At 44.0% G+C, this 23,073-nt stretch overlaps 1 protein-coding gene across 7 annotated transcripts; it reads left to right on the top strand.

Moving 5' to 3' along the window:
- Positions 1–6,107: 6,107 nt before the first annotated feature.
- VEZF1 (vascular endothelial zinc finger 1) lies at positions 6,108–21,692 on the top strand. Of its 7 annotated transcripts, XM_070772511.1 has the most exons (9): positions 6,140–6,289; positions 7,788–7,882; positions 8,203–8,310; positions 8,865–9,085; positions 11,011–11,705; positions 12,470–12,533; positions 13,554–13,755; positions 14,913–15,065; positions 18,314–21,692. In XM_070772511.1, exons 4-9 carry the CDS (start codon positions 9,080–9,082, stop codon positions 18,739–18,741), a joined length of 1,548 nt encoding a protein of 515 aa, XP_070628612.1. In that variant the 5' UTR covers positions 6,140–6,289; positions 7,788–7,882; positions 8,203–8,310; positions 8,865–9,079; the 3' UTR covers positions 18,742–21,692. The 7 variants fall into 7 exon arrangements, with proteins under 7 accessions (XP_070628616.1, XP_070628610.1, XP_070628612.1 ...); XM_070772514.1 differs by lacking the exon at positions 8,203–8,310; XM_070772512.1 differs by lacking the exon at positions 7,788–7,882 and having other exon boundaries at positions 6,158–6,289.
- The last annotated feature ends 1,381 nt before the right edge of the window (positions 21,693–23,073 follow it).

Here is a 23,073-nt window from a genome sequence, read left to right as displayed (position 1 = left end):
TCATATGTGAAGAATAAACGTATTCCTTTCCCATCTAAAGAATAAATCAGTGACAGGTAGAGAGTGTGTGTATTGCAACCCCCAGGATTCTTATTTCTGGGACTGCCTTTTACCTGATGCTTTGGACGCATTTTCACTGGCTTGAATTGAGTACTTGCCATCTGCTGTCAGCATTCACTGCTGAATAAAAGGGGAGGAAGGGGGAGAGAAAGTGAAATGAGAGATTGTGGGGTGGGTGAGGAGTGAGGAAGCTGGAAAAATAAGAGGAAACAGCTGGGAGCTAGGAAGTTGTGGAGGGACTTAATGTAAGGTCAGTAAAACAGCTTGCAGAGGACAGGGTCAGGCCTAGGGGTAAAAGGCTAATTAACTTCTGTCAACTAGTTGAGTAGAGCCTTGTGTGCTTTGTTTTGGAGACTAAAATTACTTCAGAGGAAACATCTAGATTCTCTGAATCTGATCCATTTTCCCTGTGTATCATAGTAAATTATTCACCAAGTCAGAATCTGTCCTGCTCTCTAGGAATTGTCCTCTTTAGGTCTAGCAAAGAGCTTGCTGCCACAGTTCAGGCAATCAAGGGTGAAATGCTTCACATAGTATTAGTGGATAGCAGGTAAGCTTTATGTTTTAGTACACAACTTAAGGATTAAATGCTGACTACAACTGTTGTTTCAGTTCAGTTCAGTCGCTCAGTCGTGTCCGACTTTGCGACCCCATGAATCGCAGCACACCAGGCCTCCCTGTCCATTACCAACTCCTGGAGTTCACTCAGACTCACGTCAGTGATGCCATAGTTTAAAGAGCAGCTTGCCAGGTTCCCTGCACCTGCTTATATACTGGGCCAGATGACTGACTGTAGAACTTTAGGCAGCTTCTGTAATAGTTCAGAGACTTCTCAGAGTCAAGAAACATCCTTAAAGAAGCAAATCTAGAGCTCATGCCAGATCTTAACGCTGTTCTGGCCTTGTGTTGCCATCTCGGTATTGCTGTCTAGAGTGGAGCAACCTACCTAAAGCTTAGTCTAAGTTTTGTGATGCCACCTCAGTGTCTTAGGTCACCACTGCTCATGTCCCTCACTGAGGGAACATACTGAATAGGTTCCTCAAAACCTGCGTCATTATTTCCTGTTTCTTTCACTGTGAAGAATAGAGGGATCCTCAGCTGAAGATCAAATTGACCCAATGAGGCTTTTTTTTAATCTAGGCCAATGAAAGGAAGAGGAAGGAGCCCGAATTCAGAAAGAGGGAGTCATAATATAAGATCTGCAATGTATTAACATGGTAACTCTTTGAAGACTAAGAGAAACAGAATCCTATTTGAATTCTGAACTATGGAGTCTGAGATGAAGACGAAATTGAGATGTTTCTATTGGAATTTGGGTAAAGAGCGTTTACTCAGTATGTATGTTCTTGCTCTGCCCCAGTGTTCACAAGAGCATCTGGACAGGCATTAACAAGCACCATTTTTTAATTTTTAATTTTTTTGCAAATGGATCATTTTTTCGGTAATGGAGATAAATGACTGCTAACTCAATGTGTGTAGTGTCATTATATCCCCGTTTTAAGCGGTGGAATATATTTGGGGTGGAGGCTATACCACTGGAAAGAGCTTTTCCTTTGTACCAGCATGCCTGCGTATGTAAGGATTTATGTTTTTGACTATTAGCATGATGTCACTGAACTAAGCTTTCTAGTTTGGTTCAGGCCCACAAAGTTTGTGTGATCTGTCAACTTTTTTCAAGCTCAGCCATCACCCTGGGCTTGGGGCATCTGAGGGCAGGGAGGAACAGGTGTCTAAAGGAGAAATGCTGGTGCCAGAGAGTGTGTTTTCCAGTTGTATTAAATTTCTTACTTGGTGTATTTTTGACCTGTCTTAGTTTCTTTCCTTCTTGTGTCTATGCTGTTTTGCTTGCTATTTGTTGTATGTCCTCTGTCAGCCATTCAGGAGTTGTAAAATGGAAGGTATCTCTACTCAGATGTTTTATGGGTGGAACTGACGGGTTAAGCATGGTTTGTAGCCTCTTCTTTCAGAAAGAGTAAAGGTGATAAATGTGTTACCATGGCTTTGGATAGGTTTTGGGTATCTGGGGCATATGGCTCTTAGAAACAAATGAGTATGTTAGGACCCTCAACTACCAGTAGGTCTTACTAGGGAAATGGGTAGCTTTGTTCCCTGTCCCTTTGTTCTCCGTGACTATGTTCCAGCTGTTAAGGGATTTAAATAGGTATTTAGGGGGAAGAAAAGTCTTTGTTGTTTCCCCTTCCTCACCTTACCAGTTAAGACAGAAATAACTAGTGATGACACTTTAGGTGGTGGAATTGAAACACAAACCCAACTCTGACCACATGGGCCACAGGCAGTTGGCTTAAAGCCCTTAGTGTGGGGAGGTGGGAAGGGCAGATTAACTTCTGCTTTCTTCTCAGAGAAGCTTGGTTGTTTTTGTTTGTGTGTGTGTGGGGGGGGGGGGTGCAGGGTGGAGACGGGAGGTGTTGGTGGGGTGGTTGTTACCTTTGGTTTGGTCTGGTAGAGTGTGTGTCCTTTCTCTTCAGTTGCATTGAGGCTGTTAAAGGTATCATTTCTCTAGCTGATATTTTTGGTAAATATTGCAGTCTTGATTTTTACTAGTAGATCTGTTAGCTCCAGCTTTCTTACATGAAGCATTAGTTCTTAACTGCCAATTTGAAGCTGCTCCTAAGTAGATGGTCTCTATGAAAAGTTTTGGATTTGATTCGGTGTTACCTTTCTAATGTTTGCTAAAAGTTGTCTTTGGAAATGCTAATCTTAATAGGTCTCTTCCTTTGTCATGTGTCGTTAGCCTTTTGACTGTTTACCTTAGGGCTCTTTGAGGGAGGGGTGGGTGGGGCGCCGGGGAAATCTTGTTACTCTGAGAGAAAGTAAGAACTGGCTCAGGGCTCTTATGCAGAATTCCCAGCCCCAGACTTCATCTAGAACCATTCAATAGCACCAATAAAAATACCTTCTTAGCACCTGTTATATTCCAGGGAATGTTCTAAGCTTTTTATACACATTTCTCCTTCAGTCTACATTTCTCTTTTATCCACAGTCCTATCTGTGAGGTAGGTATTTACTTCGTTCTCATTTTCCAGATGAGGAAATTGAGGCCCTGAAAGATTAAGTTACACGTTATACACATTGGGGCAGAGAAGGTGGGAAAGAACCTGAACAGGGTGGGAAATAAAAACCTGAATTTTATTTGGGTGGATGTAGGCACATGTGGAGAAGGCAATGGCACCCCACTCCAGTACTCTTGCCTGGAAAATCCCATGGACGGAGGAGCCTGGTAGGCTGCAGTCCATGGGGTCGCTAGGAGTGGGACACGACTGAGCGACTTCACTTTCACTTTTCACTTTCATGCACTGGAGAAGGAAATGGCAACCCACTCCAGTGTTCTTGCCTGGAGAATCCCAGGGACAGGGGAGCCTGGTGGGCTGCCATCTATGGGGTCACACAGAGTCGGGCACGACTGAAGTGACTTGGCATAGCATAGCATAGGCACATGTACTTTTCTTTTTTCTTTTGTCTTAGACACCAGGCATTTCAGTTAATCATCGTATCTGGAGGTAACACCGCTGATGCACTCACTGAAAGTTGTTTACAATAATCAAGATGAATTTATTATCTTTAGACATTGCTATGTTTTGATTGGGCCTCAGTATGGTCTATGGAAGCAGGCTTGAGGAGAGGGGTTCATTTTGTTTGTAGTTAAAGATTCTGTCTGTCCTAAGGATGGAATCTGGTCTTCCTAATTTCATTATATTCTTCAAAACAGTTGGAGCTGATTTTGAGTACTCGTTCCAAACTTTTGGATAGTTTCTTTGGAATATAGCCCAAGATTTAACATTTCATCTGAATTTAAAAGATTGTTCATTTTTCTTTTTAAGGGGAAAGAAAAATCGGAGCAATTGGGAATTCTGGTTTCATCTCATGGGTAGAAAAATGAGCCATTTACCTCAAGAAAAGTGAAACTTCTGAATCCCGCTCTTCCATAATGAGAACTAGACGGTTTTCACTTGACATCTACTTTGTGGTAGTGGGGAACCCCCTCTCCAGAGGTTTTTGAGAAGGATTACTAAAAAGGGTTTTCTAGATTCTGGGGAAAGAAGTTCAAGAGAGTCCAGCAACACTGTCATTAGAAAAATGGTCTTCATCCAGTGCTAGTCTTAGAATCCTGAAGCTTCATTTTCAGCAGTTTGAAAGGCAGCAAAGTAGGAGAGGCTGTACAGGGGAGGAGAAACACTGAGGAGAGATGTAGTACAGAGACCTTGAAGTCAGTGTGTTAAGACAGGAAAGAAGCAGAGACCTGCATTCACTGAATGAAAACCAAAGAATGTGCAGTGTCTCAGGTCAGAGCCAAAAGGTTTTAGTTTACCTAGTTAATTTCTTAGGTTTACATCTTGGTTCTTTCCTTATCTTATATGTATATATAAGCTTAGGCTTCCTGAACCATTTTATTTCTCTTTGCAAAAGAGACTAATGGACATTTTTTAGCAGACGTAAAGGGCCACTGTAGCAGTTTAGCTGGAGTGTAATCAGAAACTATTCATTTTCTGTCCCCTCCTGTCCTAGGCTGACTGGTTCCCTGATGTGTTACCTGCTTCTGCCACTGATTGAAACTGCAGAACTTCTCATTCGTCCCCAAGACTTCCAGTAGGGAATCAGCTCTAAAAGAAACCAGACCAACGTTTGCCAGCCCCTGCATTCTGGTGACTGAGGAGAGGAGAGTGGGCAGCGGGTATACATGTGTAGTGGATGGAAAAGAAACACAGACTGTCAGATTACTATGCCTCTTCAGTTTCTTTTACCAATCAAATTCCACAACCGTATTATTTTTATTGTGTATGTATGGGGGAAACTGGAGATGGTGACCTTGATTAGAATGTGACTTAAGAGGAATAAATGGAGGGGATAAGATAAGAGAGAGTCAATTGTGAAAGATGTTGAAGTCTTGAAATAATGTGACTGAGGATTTTTTTTTTAAACCAGAATTTATTGTAAAAAAACTGAAAGAGCCTGCCCCCTCATTTCCCGCCACAGGAGACTTAACAGGACCGGAGGCAATTGTTTAATAATAGCCTGTCTCTGCTATTCCCAATAGCTACCTCTATGTGAGGAATGGATAGAATACGTTCAGGCCATCATCATGCAAAGCTCCAGTAGCAGTGACGCCTACACGGAAGACTTGGAACTGCAAACAGAGGCCGGGGTCACCTCAGTGACATCTGACGCTGTCCAACCAGAAGTTCGATTTTTGTTTGGGGCGGGGGGTTGGGGGAAGAAGCAGACTGTACTAAAGAACTAAAACAATTTCTTGTCTATAGTGTCTCTTTAAAAAAAATTTTGGGGGGTGGGAGAGGGGGGTGTTAAGTAGAATTTCACATCGTATCTGAAGTTAGGAGGAGGATGGGGAAGCTCAGCCCTTCACCCAAGAATAACCCAGTAATGACACCTCTGCGCGTGGGAAGTGTTTCCTTCTGCACAGGGAGGATCTGAGGCTGCACCCCAGTGGGATTCCCTGCTTGAGCTGGAAGGCCACTCAGAGATGCGTGTTGCGCCAAGAGTGCGGAGGTTTCGCTGGGATGAAATACCAGCCGGGAGAGACACTCCAAGTCGAAGGGGCTTCCTCCAGCTTGGAGGTAGGGGCCGTGCTGCGCAAAGGGGACCGGACAGCCCCGGGACCGCCGCAGCCCGCGCCTTCCGCCGAGGGCCTGCCGGGGACGCGATGCTGCCGGGCGCCGGGCCCGCGTCGCCGCCGCCGGCGCGGCCGTGCCCAGCGAGGCCGCGCCAGACCCTGGCGTCCTCCATGTTCTCTCCCGGGCTCCCCCTGCTCCGGCTGCCTGGGCCGCGGACCGCAGCACCACACACCCCCGCGGGGGGGGACGCCGCGCCCCATCCCCGCCCCCGGCCCCACCCCGGCCCCGCCGCGGGGGCCCCGACCCCACCGCCGGCGGGCACTGGCTGAGCTCCGAGGCCGAGAGCCGGCCGCGGGGCCGCGCGGGAGGGGTCGGGGCCGCCGGGGGCGGCGGCGGCCGGCTCGGGGCTCCCCCCCCGCCCGCGCTCGCCGCGGCGGTGGTGCGTCCCGGAGGTTACCGGAAGTGGCCGCGCTCGGCGCTGCCATGTTGAGGAGCCGCCGCTGCCGCTGCCGCCGCCGCCGCCGCCGCCGCTTTGTTGTCGCCTCCTCCGGCTGAGGAGGCGCCCCGAGCGGGGGGAGTGGGGAGGAGGGGGGTCGGCCGCCGCAGCCATGGAGGCCAACTGGACCGCGTTCCTGTTCCAGGTACTGGGGCCCCCCCGGGGGGGCACGGGGGGGACAGGGGGGCCGGGCCCGGGGCTGGCGGGCGGGCGGGCGGGCGCTCCTCCTCCCTCCCTCCCGGCCCCGCTCTCCGGCCCGGCCTTAATCCCCCTTTGTTTTTCCGCCCGCCCGCCCCGGCGGAGCGGGGCTGCTGAGGGGAAAGGAGGCGGCCTCGCGGGGCGCGGGGGAGAAAGCAGGCCTCGGGGTGACCCCCGGGCCCCCCCAGCACACACACGCACACGCACACACCCTTCGCTCCCGCCCCGGAGGGGAAGGGAGGAGGCCGGCCGCTGTCACCGCCCGCGGCCCGGAGAAAGGAGGGCGCCGGGCCGCTGGAGAGCGCGGTCCGCTTGGCCGCGGCGCGCCGGGCCGGGGCCCACGCCGTGGGGTGAGGGGGTCCCCGGGTCCCACTCAGTCCCCCCTACTTGGTCTGTCTTTCGCTCGTTCTCCGTTCTTTCCGCCTCTCTCTTTTTGTGCGTGTGTTGACTTTCTGACACCCCCCCTCCCCGTCCCTGCGAATAGCGGGTATCCCTGGGCTCCCCGCCACTCCCCCTTCCCGCCGCCCCCCTCGTGTTTACCCAGTTGGGGGTGTTGTGACTGTGTGTCCCCTCCCCAAACTTTTTCACTGGCTTTACGTGTTTTCTCTCGCAAGCCTCTGCCGAGCCTTGGCAGCTGACACCCGCTCCTTCTGTCCAGCTCTCCCGCCGTCCCATTCAGCCCGGGGAATCCCCCAGCCGGGGAGGGGGGGGGGTGCGGGGGGGCCAGGACGCGGGGAGGCCCCACCTTCTCCCGGGGCGCGCTTCTCTCTCGTCCCACCTCGAGCGTCTCCTCCAGCCAAGTGGGGGAGACGGCAAGTGGAGAGAGCAAACAAAGTCCGCTTACAAAGCCCCCAGATGAGTCATTCGTGGGGTGTTGGTCTTCATTTTTTGCAAGAAACTTGAAGGTGACTGTGGCCGATATGTTGGCAGTCCTCTTGTCGGCCCACTTGAGGTGGGGACCCCTATTTAGAAGACCGAGAACTTTTTCTTTTTTTTTCCTCTGCTCCGTTTCTGTTTGCAAACGAAGCACTTGGTGGGCAGTAGTAATGAGCTCACGGGGAAACTTCGGAACCGGAGGCTAGGAAGCTCGTCACTTTAAGTGCGTTCTTCCCGCCTCTTTGAGTTATTTTCCTTCTTTGAATAACTTCGCGAAATCCCAAACGCGTAGCTTGGGTGCTTGAAACCTTTTGTGACTAACCAAGAACGGATGCAGAATTTTCAAAATTAATCCTCCCAGCCCCTGGACCCATCCCAGTGGAGTTAATATAGGGAACTGGATAATTCAAACGTTTCCTATTGTGTAGAGATGGTTTATTGTTTGAAGACATATTCTTTAGAATGTAATTTGCTTTTTAAATAATTGTATTATATTCAGGCTTCTTAAAATTGAGCATACTCAAAATTATGGAATTCACTAACTTGGCCTTTTTCTCATTCTGATCTAGTATTGTTTTAACGTGCTTTGATGCGCTTGATAATGAGATAAGTCAACTTAAAAATGCATTGGAAAAGAAATGATATATAACCAGCTTGCATCCAGGTTGGTGTGAAGGTGGCAAGTGCCCTCTTGAGAAAAAGCTTTCAAACGGTCATTTTAAAATATGGGGTTAATGGGCCACTGAAGTGATTTCCCACATGAGGAATGATTTAGATGTACCGTATTAAACATGCTCTCTCTTAATGGAGATTGGAAGAAATTGAGAGTTCTTTATGTAAAAGAAAACCCCCTAACTGATTTTTTGGAAAACTGTTGAAAAATCTTTTGGAATACTTTTATTATTCTTTTCCTGGGGAAAGCAAATGCCAAGCATTTATTGATCAACTTTTTAATTAGATTTTATATTATTTAATTTTTTTCAGCTATTAAAATCTTTTTTTCCACCTGATGGAGAAGTGTGAAAGCTAATATTTGATCCTGGGCTTGGCAATGTGTGCAGTGATAATTTAGAGCCGAGGACAGTTGAATGGGTAAAGAGAATATTTCAGTCTTTTCTCTGGAAAGGTATGAATAGACTTACTCAGTTCCAGTTTTAAGTAATTTTCACTGGGGAAATGGAGAGGTGGACTCTCTTGTTGTTTCCTGGAGCATCCTGTTGAATTTATATTTTAAAACAATTTTAATACCTGCTTGCTTTCCAGATAACCTGGTGGAAAGTGAAAGCCATAGCTGTTAAAATGTTTGATGGATGATTCTCCCAACAGGACATTCAAGATATGACTCACTGATGCTAATTTCTTTCAGTACAAAATCTTTTACCCTCTGGCACTGGAGATTTCATGGTGCCATATCCTACCACCCTGGGTGATGAAGTAACATTTCTGTTTTGTTTTTGCCAGCCCCATAAGAAAGCTTGGGCAGGGTTTTAAAAAAGAAAAAAAGCTTTGCTATTGAAAGAGATGGGAGATAAATTTTGGTTTGATGATGCTAGTCAAATAAAAGTCTACGCAGAAGTTATATATTTTTAAAAATCACCTAACTGAAGGCAGGCCATGGTTGTTATTTTACTCTGTCTCTTCCCCAGAGAACAAGTTGGGGAAACCCAGTTCCCCTCTTAGAAGGCTTCATATAGAAGTGTGGGGATCCTAGGAATCCTCAGAGAGTGATTCCCGTAGTGGTCGAGGCATTCTACAGCATTTCACCCGAGAAGCAGGGACCTGGTGTGACCCTCGTGTGAGAGTGAGCGTCAGCAATGCTGTAAAAATACTTTATGTTGCCACAGACATCTGAATTGGTAAAATGGCAGTAAGTGCTTTTAGTACTCCCTCGAACTCACGGCTGTTTAGATTGAGAAATGCCTCTGAACACTATAAGTCTGAGCTTTGTCCAGAAGATTTGCGTTTCCTAGTATCTGATCTGATAGCCTTTGAAATTGTGTATCTTGAGCTATCTTCAGCTATTAACCTTTTATATACTATATGGAAGCTTGGGTATCCTACAGCCAGGTTGGAGATGGGGTAAGATTAGAGTCCAAAATCTGTAAAAGTGTCTACTGAGGTCACTTGAGTAGATCCTGAAAATTATAGGAGCTCCCTAAATTAAATTAAAAGTGGACTGTAGTTCAGTATGAACACTAAGTCCAGAAAGAGAACTCATAAGTAAGCACACAAGGAAGATTCAGTCACAATTATTAAATTGAAAATGGTAACTCAGTAATATCTCCTGATGATTTAGGGGAGTCTGGTTCTAGGCTTAGTTAGCTATTGTGCTGCTATCAAGTAAATATGGGGCTGTGTGGTAGATGTTCTTATTCATCAGAAGAGCTGTGTGTGTGTGTGCGTGTGAGTGAGTGTGTCTTGTCTGTCTCCATGGTTTTTTCTCCTTAATGGAGTGAACTGTAGGACTTGGAATTATAGAGTACGAAGGGTAAATAAGTGTCTGGAGTCTCTAAGATGATGGGATGGACCCTTCCAAAGATGTTGTATGCTTAAAATATTTGGAACTCTTACCTCTGAGTGCATATATCCTTTTAGGATTATAAAACTCAAGCATAGGGGCTCAGGGTTACTGTCAAGAGTTTCAAAATTTATGTTGATCGAGTACAACATATTAGGAAGAACTATTTCAGGAATTTTTTTTCCCATCATTTCCTAAATGTCTATCAGTATGGAGGTATGGACAGTTTTGGAACAATCAAATCCAAGAGAGTAATTGCTCATAAATACCAAGAACCTGATCCACAATGAAATGTTGGTTTCAGTGCAGCTAAAGGAAATTTCCAAACAGTGTCCAGCCCCCAGTTTTGGAGGAGTGGAAAGCACTTTATAACAGCAAATATCCGATACTTTAACAGGACTTAAAACCACTAGAGGAGAAGGAAATGGCAACCCACTCCAGTGTTTTTGCCTGGAGAATCCCAGGGATGGTGGAGCCTGGTGGGCTGCCGTCCATGGGGTCGCACAGAGTCGGACACGACTGAAGCTACTTAGCAGCCGCAGAACCACTAAAAGTAGATGAAAATGAAAGGAATTTAAATTATTTATATCTTGTTTTCTCTTACTAGTTTGAGTTTAGGGTTTGAACTAGGGTTGCTGAAGGATGAGGTGAAATGAACTGAAAAACAACTGGCAGGTGTCTGCTGGGGGCTGCCTTCACAGATACCTTCAGGTTTCATTTCAGCTAAATCTTTTAGTAGAACTAAGTGAAAACCTCAAAAGTAAACTTAACAGCTAGCATGTATATTCAGAGAACTAGTGCCTGTCTTTTCCTAGGTAAAATAAACAAGTAGATGATAATATGTCTGTATGTGTATGTGTGTGAGTGTGTGGTTTGTGCATCACTGCAGTAAGGTGCTGTTAAAGACTTAGTCTGAAGTGTAATTTTTTTGACAAGTTATTTAAACTTGGTTTAAGCACTGACAGACTAACGCAAACTGATTTCGTCAGCTGGTATGTCCCTTATGAACCAGGGTGGTGTGTAGTTTAGTCAGCTATTTGAAAGCAAGATCACTGTCAGCAACTTATTTGCAAAAGTTTTGTGTCTGTGCAGTGATTTTAAATGCTTTGTAATGGGAGCTCTGAGAGTAGCTAGGTAGTTGCTGGATCTCTGCCGCAGAGAGTAGCTTACAGGGTCATTGATTGTTTCTTCTGGTCTCTGTTGTCTGAAGCATGTTGTATTTTGAGGGTCGTTGCGAGAGGCCAAGTTTCTGAAGTGTGAATGTTTGATTTTAGGCCCATGAAGCCTCCCATCACCAGCAGCAGGCAGCACAGAACAGTTTGCTGCCCCTTCTGAGCTCTGCTGTGGAGCCCCCTGATCAGAAACCATTGCTTCCAATACCGATAACTCAGAAACCTCAGGCTGCTCCAGAAACATTAAAGGATGCCATTGGGATTAAGAAAGAAAAGCCCAAAACTTCCTTTGTGTGCACTTACTGCAGTAAAGCTTTCAGGGACAGCTATCACCTGAGGCGCCACGAGTCCTGCCACACAGGCATCAAGCTGGTGTCCCGGCCAAAGAAAACCCCCACCACGGTGGTTCCCCTCATCTCCACCATCGCTGGGGACAGCAGCCGAACTTCGCTGGTCTCAACCATCGCAGGCATCTTGTCCACAGTCACTACATCTTCCTCGGGCACCAACCCCAGCAGCAGCGCCAGCAGCACAGCTATGCCCGTGACCCAGTCTGTCAAGAAACCCAGTAAGCCTGTCAAGAAGAACCACGCATGTGAGATGTGTGGGAAGGCCTTCCGAGACGTGTACCACCTCAACCGGCACAAGCTCTCCCATTCGGACGAAAAGCCCTTCGAGTGTCCTATTTGCAATCAGCGCTTCAAGAGAAAGGACCGCATGACGTACCACGTGAGGTCTCACGAAGGCGGCATCACCAAGCCCTATACCTGCAGCGTGTGTGGGAAAGGCTTCTCCAGGTAGTCGCTTTGCTTTGTTTCTTTGGTTGTTTTTTTTCCTATTATGGTATCAGTACAATCTCTAGATCTAGAATGTTTATATGAGGTTAGATATGTGCAGGCCTGCCTTATTAGAGGAGATTGGTGACAGATAAAGTATTATACCTCCAGGGCTAATTCCAGTTAGGTGTGGTTGACAAGTGTGACATAGGGATTAACTAATTATTTCATTTAAGAAGTGCCTTGGTGGACTCAGGCCTTTATTCAGCACATCAATACTTCTTATCACTGCAGAACCAGTGCTTTTCAGTTCAGTTGGGTGACTGGTCATGAGGTTCACTGCACAAATCAAGGAAACATATCCTGGAAGTTGGGACGACCTTGGATACTCTTAAAACTTTTAAGAGAGCGTGTTTTTCCATTTCTCTGTGGTTACTAACATTTCACTAATTTTCATTTGTAAAGGCTTTTTAAAGTTAATATTAATAGCAGTTGTCTCTGGCAAGTGTTAGTAAATTTTGGGTATTCTGTAACTGTAAAGAGTCAAGACCTAGAATGATTTGATGTTGACTAGAAGAGAAAATTAACAAGTAAAGGACTAAGACTTTTGTTTATGGTAAGAGAGGTAAGGAGGCTTGCACTGGGGGATGGGGGAGTTGGTAATTCTGCTAGCTTTCTTTAAAATGCCCCCCACCCGTATCTGCCAAGCATGTAAACATCCCAGTAAGTAGCATTTCTCTATGTGTGTTCCATTACATCTTCTGTTGAAACTCTCTCTTTCACAGGCCTGACCACTTAAGCTGTCACGTAAAACATGTCCATTCAACAGAAAGACCCTTCAAATGCCAAGTAAGAGTTAAAATGACTTATCCTTAGTGTAGCACTTAATGCACATTATCCAGAAGGTCTGAGCCAATCAAATCTCACCATTCTTGAGTAGTCTTAAAATCACTGACTTGAGTAAATGTGGTCCTTTTGAATTCTAGTTTTATAAAACATAAATGACAGCTTCAATTTCTGGGAGGCAAGATCATTTAAAAATGTAACTAAATGTTGTTTTTGTTAAGCTACATTTCCTTTTTCTTGGGCAGCAGTGTTTAGTTATAAGAAAAAAATGTATTGTCTTGCAAAGGTCACTGTATTTGAAATGAATGAAGTGCTTTAAATTAATTTCTGGGCTGATGGTTGAGGTGGTTTTAACTATAATAGAAGAAAATGGGAATGTTTTCCCAAATGTAACCACTTACTGGATTTTTGTCTGCTATTGCCACATTGGAGCATTTTTAATGACATAAATTGTGGTAATGAAAAGTTTAAGAATCTTAATGAAACGACTGTGTTAGGTGTCAGTAATTCTGTTTTTACGCAGAAAGTCTTTTTGTGCTCCTTTTAGTTAAATTTGTTAATAACTGATTTTATTAAGTAAATGATATGAATTCTAAGAAAAATCCAATTGGAGGAAGGAGACTAGTGTCATTGAGTGAGTACCTGCTATGAGGCCGTGGGCCAGGCTCTTAATCTACCAGTAATTTTGTGAGGTAGGTATTACCTTCATTTTACAGATGAAGTAAATTATAGGTTAGCTAGCTTGCTGAGTATTACACTGTTTAGTGAGATAGGAAGCTGGATTTAAATCCAAGATTGACTTGCTCTACAGCTCACATCTTTTCACTACTCGTTTGATATTTTTTTCTTTCCCTCAAAATGTAAGAGTCCAAAATTGACCAGGTGTTTTGAGTACAGTTTTATGTCAGACATGCAATTAAAATCCAGCTGATTCAGTCTGCTTGCTTACCTGGGTAGGGTAATACCTTAGAATATAACGTACTTTAAAATGAGTAGAACAGGATAGTCTATATTTAAAAAAAGTTTTCCTCCCTCATGCAGACATGCACTGCTGCCTTTGCCACCAAAGACAGGCTGCGGACGCACATGGTGCGCCACGAAGGCAAGGTGTCCTGTAACATCTGCGGGAAGCTCCTGAGTGCAGCGTACATCACCAGCCATCTGAAGACGCACGGGCAGAGCCAAAGCATCAACTGTAACACGTGCAAACAGGGCATCAGTAAAAGTAGGCAGCGCCTTGGCTCGCATTTCTTGTTCTGTTGCAGATCGATGGGAGTATAGGTTTTTTTTCCCATAATATATTGAAGATATTTTCACTTGGGTTCTCAGGACTGTATTAATATTCATCTTGTTTCCTCCTGTCACTAAAGTACACAAGTACGCATCAGCGGAGAGTGTACGTTAGTGTTGGAAATAGGCTTAACGTGCATGTGTACAGACAACACTGATAAACTCTCCACTGATTCTGCCTTTACTCCTGCACCGTCTACTAATAATACCCATGTTCGAGGAGCACAGTTTCCCTGCGGCTGTTTTTCAGTGTGTTCCTTCTTTCGGAGTTTGAATAGAAAGCTTTAGTGTGTGAGAATTGTGGCAGAAGTGCCTCCTAACTCCTGATTACATTAATAGCGTGTCCTCAATAACCTAAAGATAAAAGCAGTGTTAAATAATTTTACTTTCCAAACCCAAATCTATACAGAAAAGGGATATCATATCCCTTGGAATGTTTAAATGCTTTGCTTACCTTAAATTCAGAGCCGAAGATAGACTCTTCCACGGACCTGTGGATAAAATTCAGTACTTGCATTTACCCAGGCTTTTTCTTTAAGATCTCCCTAACCACCAGAAGAAAGTGTTTTCCTAATTCTGTATTCTGTTATATATGTGCTTTATGTGGCAGAAACATCAAATTCTCAAAATAGCTGGCCAAAAGTGAATAGGAAAGAATGTTAATGTGTTTTAATGTCATTTGTTTTTGCGTCTTTGTAAGTATGTTGGGTTTATTATCTAGCATGTCAAACTTTGTTAATGTACATTATTGTGGTAAATAGCTTAAGTATATTAGATATTTTGATGAGCGTTAATTATTCCATGCTAATATTACCCAAGTTCGATTTTGAAAGATACTTGGTTTTTAATGTAGCAAAGAATTCTTTTATATTGATTTTCCCTAGCTTTCTGGATTTTTTTTTTTATTAATTTATCTATTTTGACCAATAGAGACATAGTTGCACAAAAGGTGTACTAGAGTAAAAAAAGTTATTGGGTCAGATGATAAAGATCATGGAGGCGTGAGGACTCAAGGTATCTAAGTTTTGGATTTTGGAAAAGTAGCCCACACTTTTTCAGGGTAAATACGGTGTTTCTGGTTTGTCTTTGGAGTAGCGTGCATGAGTGAAGAGACCAGCAACCAGAAGCAGCAGCAGCAGCAACAGCAGCAGCAGCAGCAGCAGCAACAACATGTGACAAGCTGGCCAGGGAAGCAGGTAGAGACATTGAGACTGTGGGAAGAAGCTGTCAAAGCGAGAAAGAAAGGTAAGATGAGGTGTCCAGTGCCCGCAGCGTGGCTAGAAAAGTGTTTGCATCTAGTGTATGCCAAGTAGCAAAGGAAAATAGCCACAGCTCAGAGAGTCCTGCTTTATGGAAACACTTTATGGAGATACTCTATGCTGGGAAGTATCCGGTTGAGTTACTAGCCGCAAAGCTTCTAAGCTTCTAGATAAAGTTTTCTTTTTCCTAGGAAATAAAAATTCTCAGTACTTCTTATGTTCTTTCTTTTGATTTACTTTTCCTTACAAATTTGGAGCCACATTTGGTACTTTGCTGTATACGCTCAGAGTTCCTTTTTATGTTCTTTTTATGTCAGCCTCCATGTATTAAAGGCTCCTTTTTTTTTTGTTTCTAAAATATTCTCCCTCTTAGAGGTAGATGAACTATCCTTCTGTGTACATAAGTTTGTTTTCTTACAACTGTGCTATTTTCTGCTTTTCAGAGTTGTTTCTGAATTGTATTATTTTGTATGTGCTTCAGACTCTGTAACGCCAGTGTCTTTTCTCTCAGTCTCACCCTTAATTTCTTTCAGTCTGTCACTGGGGCTGGCGTTAGCTTAACATGTGTGTACTTCAGTTGATAGTGACTTGACTGGAATTGTTACTGAAATTTTGAGAATGGTTTGCTTTTCTCTTATATATACCTTATAAAGAAGCAGTTGGAGTATCAGTTTTCAACACAGCTTTTTAACTTAGTAGCTGTAGCTTTGGTTGTGCAGCCATTTCAGTTAAATCATTTGGTCAGAGTATCATCAGCCACAGGACAGAGTCCTCAGTTCCTTTCTCCTCCCTCTCCCTTGTCGTGTCTTATTTTAAATTCCTGAGGAATCCCCTGCATGTGGGCTCTGCGGAATCCCTCTGCTGTGTAGCTTCTTCTGTCCTCTGCTTTCATGTAGTGCAGCTATTCCCTTCCTCTCGGATCCCTTCTGAGCAGCCTGTGCTTGGATAAAGATAAAAGGAATAGCATTCTTTTTCATGCATCAGCTGGCATTGGCGGGCTTCCCTGGTGGCTCAGAGGTGAAGCATCTGCCTGTAATGTAGGAGACACAGGAGACACGGGTTCAATCCCTGGGTCAGGAACATCCCCTGGAGGAGGACATTTTTACCTGGACAGTCCCGTGGACAGAGAGGAGCCTAGTGGGCTACAGTCCATAGGGTCGTAAAGAGTCGGACACGACTGAAGTGACTTAGCACGCACTGGCATTGGAGGAAAAGAAGGGAGCAGTTCAGATAGGCTTTCCACTTGGTGCTGCTTACTCCTGTCTTCCAAATGAATATTGTCATTTTGATAAAATGTTTTGTGATAGAAGGAGTGGAGAATGGCGGATAGAGGAGAAAAATGTATATATGTGTATATGCCATGGTAATTGCATAGTGGGTTGAAAACATATTATGAAGGATATTTTACTCAGAGAAGAAGTAAAAGTGGTTAAGTTACAGAAAAGGACAGGGTTAGTTTCAAAAGAAGCATGGTAGGGGAGGCAGGGAGATGGTGGACGGGGAAGTGGAAATCCACGGGCTCCAGCAGGAGGAGAATGTTTTCAGCAGTGCTACCATCACCTCAAAAATGAGTTGGTTTCTGCCTCATTCTTTCTTTATTTCTGCACTCTTCTGTTTGGTATTGTATTTCAGTGTGCTTGCATAATAAGACTCAGTTGTTTAGCTCATCTTCTGATCTCCATGAAACAAAATGCTATTATAGTCCCATTTGTAACGTGAATCTCTTTGGAAATGGCCACTGGTGTTAGAATCTTCTGTGTTCATGTGAGTAAATGTCACATTTTGGGGAGAAGAGACTCCTGACCTGAAAACCTGAACTTGAATCAGCACGTCACTTTTAAATATTGGGTTTAAATAAGTTTCCAAACGTGGATGACAATCAGATCATCATTTCAGGGGCTTCTTAGATGTATAGATTTCCCAGGTTCTGTCTAAATCTCAAGATTGAACTTCTTGGGGAGCAGTTTTTTTTTTTTTTTTTTTTTAAAGTGCTCCCTAGGTAAATGATTGTGATCATCAGCCAGGTTTGGGAATCCCTGATAAGGAGTGTGGAGCAGTGCCAAGGGTACATCATGCTCATCAAGGAAGTGCTGCTCATTGACTCAAGGGTCCACCTGAGACGATTTGAGCCAATGTGGCATACGGGCAGACCTCCATCTTTAGTCTCAAATGCATTTCGACAACCAAGTCACAGCACCCCCATCCATCATCTTACTGCTCTTTGCTGACACGCCAGCAGATGATGCTGAATTTTGGTTGAGGGGTGGAGTAGGGGGGTGTCACCCCAGAGGAAAGTTTTCCTTAAGAAGTGCTCAGGCTTTGCTGATGACAAGGACCACAATCCCCAGCTCACTGCAGGGTCTGCTAGCCTCACTAGTCCCCTTTGGTATGGTTGGTGGTTTGTCTTATGTATAGTTAAATGACACTAGGGGTGAAGTAGGTGATTGTGTCAGTTTCAGAAAAAAAATGAGAGGGGAGGAGAACATAAGCCTACTGAGGGATGCTTGTTCTTTCTTAACGTCATTGATAACTGCAAGCAGAAACAACAGGGTTATTTAAAATGATTTGTCTAAGACTGAAATAAACAGATGATTATTAAAATAGCTTGTTTTTCCGTCCCTATCTAATGGATTTTTAAAACCTTAACAGAATGTGGCTTCACCTCTGAGAAAGCTTTAGAGTACATAGCATCGAGAACACACCTCTCTCTGCTAGTTACTTGTGCCTTATTAGAAGGTTTTTCCAATTATCCGTTGTGTAACCATCAGCCCAGCTTTGTGTAAGCAGGCTCTTCTAGCCTGGCCTGCGGGTGCCGGGCTCTTCCCTGGAAAGTCTGTAGAACTCAGCGGAGCCGCATGAAGCATAGTGATAATACTTAGCACTACTCGATACCTCTGCCTTGCAGAGTGCCTTGCAGAAATTACCTGATCTTCCAGCATCATTGTGAGGTAGGTAAGTAAATCTAAACTGGGAACCAAAAGCACCAAGGCTAAGCCAGTTTCCTCAGTCCTTGTGGAAGGCCCAGCGTCGGAAAAGAGAACTGCCCTCACGCTGGGATTCCTGGCCCCCAATTTTGTGCTCAGAAGGAGCCTCCTTTCCAGTTGACCATGGGGTAGAAAACTGTAATTTAACTTATTAAATGTTTGTCCTTTTTAATTAAAAGAAGTTGATTCAGAAACTGAATTGTGTTCACTGTGTTTAGAGTCTAAAGGCCCTTTTGTCTTCTTATTTTAGAAGCTGCTAACCTGTGCCAAACCTCCACGGCTGCTACGACACCTGTGACTCTCACTACTCCATTCAATATAACGTCCTCTGTGTCGTCTGGGACTATGTCAAACCCAGTCACAGTGGCAGCTGCAATGAGCATGAGAAGCCCAGTCAATGTTTCGAGCGCTGTTAACATAACCAGCCCAATGAACATCGGGCATCCCGTGACTATAACCAGTCCATTATCCATGACCTCTCCTTTAACACTCACTACCCCCGTCAACCTGCCCACCCCCGTCACTGCCCCGGTGAACATAGCACACCCTGTCACCATCACGTCTCCAATGAACCTGCCCACGCCTATGACGTTAGCTGCCCCTCTCAATATAGCAATGAGACCTGTAGAGAGCATGCCTTTCTTACCCCAAGCTTTGCCTACATCACCACCTTGGTAAACAGTGTTATAAAATCAGAATATGGGATAAAGTAAATATTTACCAGCAACTTACTTTTAGTTTATTAAAGCAAAAAGTAAACCATGAAATTGGGAGATTTTATTAGTTAATAATAGTGTAGTAGCATTTTTCTCCGATTTGGCTGGGATTGTTCAAAGTAGGGTATGTATGTCACTTACCATTGGACCACTTTAGTTTAATCAGAAATGCCTTTTAGCTGACAGCATTGCTTAAACAGGATAGTAGTTGGCAAGATGAAACGTCAGAATTAAAACCAATCATAAAAAAGCAAAATCCATGTCAAAATAAAACAGCATTACTGTTTCTCATCCCAAGAAATCATTTTATTCTAAACACTAGCAGAGCTCTTCTCCCGATATGAACAAGGTGGATGGCTGATTTTAACCTGAAGTTCTAAATCCATGGATTGAGAGCTAGTGTAGAATTGTCTGTGTTTGTTTTTATGAGTAAATACATGCATTGTCATAATAAAATGCATTTCAGAGAATATGCATTTTACCTTTGGGAATATGTTAATTTCAGGCAGCATTCCCTATGGGAAAGGTGATACCAGCTCTGATATGCAAAGCATATGATAATTTATCATTCTAACTTCAACATATAATAGGGATTGTGACCTGATATTTGGAGATGTAAATATTGCTCAGCATACTAATCCTGATGAAATACAGCATTGTAGTTGACTTTTTTTAAAAAATTAAAAAAAACAAAAACAAAATATACACATTGTGTTTTGGTAAGAAAAGGCCGCAACTGGCAGAGGAGAAGTCAGGTGTGCGGACAGGCAGACTCCTAACAAACGGATGCCAGCGGGACTCCTGTTCAGGGGTCACGGAGTACTTCGAAACAGTTAAAATGTATTTGCTTTAAATTGGAAGACGCTGGAGGCACTGGGATGTGATATGCCCCTCTCTCTCCCAATCAGAGCCTGTTGATGTTTCAACAGGGAAAGATGTGTTAGTTGCTCACTAGAGTTTATGTCTTATATTAAATTGTATACAGTTTTTATTCTAACCACTAACTAGGTAGTATGCCCCTTCAGAACAAGCAGAGTCTTTTTTTTTTTTTAATTTCACCTTCCGTTTCTTAATCAAGTATTGTGCAGATTTGTTCAACTTTGTAAATACGGACATCACTTTTTTTTTCCTTTGAGAAAACACTTGTATCAGCTTTGTGGGGTTTTCAGGGAGACAGCTGTCTGCACTCCCTGCAGAAACCCAGCAATGATTGTGCACGTTAAGACATGTGCTTTTTATTTCTTAGCAGGATGTTTTTATCTCTGTACATAAAGTAGAAACCAAAAGCTAGGGAAACAGATACTCTCCACCATCATGCCAGACATTAATGTTTTTAAAGCATTGTGTTTTTTAAAAAAATTACTAAAACCAAGATGCTGTGATTTTTTTTTTTTAAGTTGCAATATGTTTTTGGTTTTTTCCCTTTTTTAATCTTGCAGTTAAGAGAAATGGACATTAGTTGTGTTAATCTTGCAAACTGTTTGCAGGACTGACTATCAAACTGGATGACTTCCATTTATGCCCCACTGTGTCAGTTCAAGCATCAAAATACCTTGCGTCTGAGGCAGACTTCCTACATCAGGGACAGGTATCTGTGTGTCATTATACAAAGCAGTTCGAGGGGGTTGAACTACGTAGTGAAAAAATAAAATAAATAGTACTTAGTGTAAAATAATTTTATAAATGATCTTTTGTACTTTAGGACATTAAATTGTACAACTTTTGTATATATAAAAGCTTAGGAACTTTCTGTTTAGCAGGAAGGCAACACATTCCTACACTTTTAATGTATATGTTTGTTATAATGTCCATGTAAACATGCCCTCTGTTTGTGCCTTTTAATTAGTTTGTCTCAATAAACAAAATGTAGAGAAAAATATGTAGCTATGACTTTGTTACAACTGTTCCTATCCACAGTACCAAGATGGTTTGTTTTTAATATGTAGAGCATTATGTGTGGACTACTGGAAGGACTCATGTAGGGAAGGCCCACGCACGGCCCTGCTGAGGCCTGGATTGGGCAGATAGTGGCCACATTTGGAGGAAGCGCATGTATCCTGGCACGCAGCCCCAGGATGGGGTTCTGGCTCTGCTTAATGGGCCGTGTCGTCTCTCTCTGACTGAGCAGGCAATCCAGTCCTCCAGGATGGACACAGCCCAGCTTCCTCCACAATGGCCCAAGGAGCAGTCCTCAGTGGGGGCAGGTGTGGACCCTACCCCCAGGCTAGAGTGTGGTCGTCAGAACCCTGAAAGTATTAGTTCTTTAAAAAAAAAAAAAAAAGATATATACTAGAATGATTGCTTTATCAATTCATTGTATAATAAACAGGAGTGAGACTTCATTGTATGACTTCAGTTAAAATGCTATTTTGTATGCATCCTTTATTCACTCAAGCTTGTCTGCAATAGTAAAGCCACGTCGTGTCTTCTTTTGGGAGGGAGAGTTGGCAGGATGGAGGTGGCAGTGGGCAGCTGAAATGGGGGCGGGGGTGGGGGGCGCCAAAGTCGGTTGTGGTGAAATTCTCCTGTCTTGAAACTGGAATTGAGTTTTGATGCTGATGAACTGATTCAACCAAGTGTTGAAGGCACGACGGCCATCGCTCACAAAAAAGCAGAGTTTGTTTTTCTCTTCTGGTTGTAACCTGGTTAAGAGCGTCCCCTTTATCAGATTGGCAGCTAAAGAGTTGTATTAGATAATCCTCAAATCTGACATCCAGCCTGTTACGCTCTACGGCTCGCTTCTTGGCCTGCATTTTGCCTTTTATTGTATCCATTTCCCTCCTAAGGTGTGCTCCTAAACAAAGGTTTCTATGTAAGCAGATGGATGATTTTTCCTGTCAATACCAGCACTGTATTACTAACATGCAAAAACTGCAGATTTATTTTGACAAATTAAAGTTAACCAGTCACAAATGTTATGATGGATTGCTTAATACCTCAGAAGCTTCACCAGTTCACCATGATGATAGAGAAATTGAAGCACTTCTCCAGGTGTACACATCTTGATACTGGGCGGCAGAGAGAGGGAAGGACTAGTGACCCCTGGGCCGAGAGGGTGGGGCTGCACCAGGCTGGCTGCGGGAACACTACTCCCCACCAGTCAGCTGAAGTAAAGTAAACCCAGATAAGATGGTTTTAAAACTTTTTTTTTCTTATGCTCTAAATCCAGCTGCTTTACCTGAAGGGGGTTTTAGGTTGGGTTGCCTAATCACTTGTGTTCCACGAGGTTCATCAGATGTCTACTGAGTGCGAACAATGTGCCAGGCACTGTTAGGCAGTAAAGGGCATAATACAAAGATGTAAAACTGGTGGCTGCCTCCAAGAAGGCTGTTAAGAGACAGAACGCCATGTTCCCAAGTGGCAGTATCTCCAGACAGCAGATCAAGATGCATCTGACACCATTTAATAAAAAGCTTTGGATACCTACATTTGTTTTGTATATGATTGAGGCTTTCCAAACTTCTTCTGATCATCGATTTTAGTCTCTTTATTGACCCAGTGAAAACAGCTGGAGCTTACGTTGCTTTTGTTTGGAATGGGAAGTGTCATTTCACTGAGTTGCTAGTTAACAGTGCTTACTGTCCAGGTGTTTCTGCTCTTCTCAGGGAGTCCTGCAGTTTGGTCCTCTCTGAAGAGACTTGGATTCAGGAGGTTTTCCCTATAGTATCCTCAAGTAACATTGGACTAAAGGACAGTCCAATGTGTTCATGAATTACCATTGAACTTTCCCCTCCCAACCCTAATAAAATCTGGCCTTCAGCTGTGCACTCTCTCCGTTTCCTCCTTAAAGAGTCCTGTAGCCTGAAAGAAGGCGATTTGTCCCCATCTGGGCCTATAAATCTCCCCCACAGCTGATCTGACCCTGGCAGATTACTGGATAATCTCCTTCCCCCCCTACCCTCCCGTCCTGTAAAAAAGGGGAGCCAGACCTCAGTGTGTTATGGTTCAGGGCTGAATACTGACTGAGCTTGTGCACTGATCTGGACTACAGCTTCTCTTGGCTGCTCACTTTCAGGCAGTCGAAGGTCCACGTAGTTCCCAAGAAAGAAATGGAGGGAGGGTTAGGGCTCTGCTTCGGGTCTGTGTGTGGTTAGCAGTCTGCTGGGACCACCCCACCAAGGGGTGGCTAGTCAGCTTTCGCCTTCCCAAGACAGGCTCTTGACTCATATCTTGGCCCTGGACCCTGAGGGTCAAGTACTCTTTCTTCCTTTATAAAACCTTGCCTGTCATGCTAAGGGAATGGATTTTCACACTTCAGATTCTGTATCACCTCTGACTTGCATCATAACGTCAG

The sequence above is a fragment of the Bos indicus genome, chromosome 19, assembly GCF_029378745.1.
Source record: "Bos indicus isolate NIAB-ARS_2022 breed Sahiwal x Tharparkar chromosome 19, NIAB-ARS_B.indTharparkar_mat_pri_1.0, whole genome shotgun sequence".
NCBI classification, from domain to species: domain Eukaryota; kingdom Metazoa; phylum Chordata; class Mammalia; order Artiodactyla; family Bovidae; genus Bos; species Bos indicus.
The sequence above is the reverse complement of the archived record's forward strand: the minus strand, read 5'-3'. Positions and strand labels throughout refer to the sequence as shown.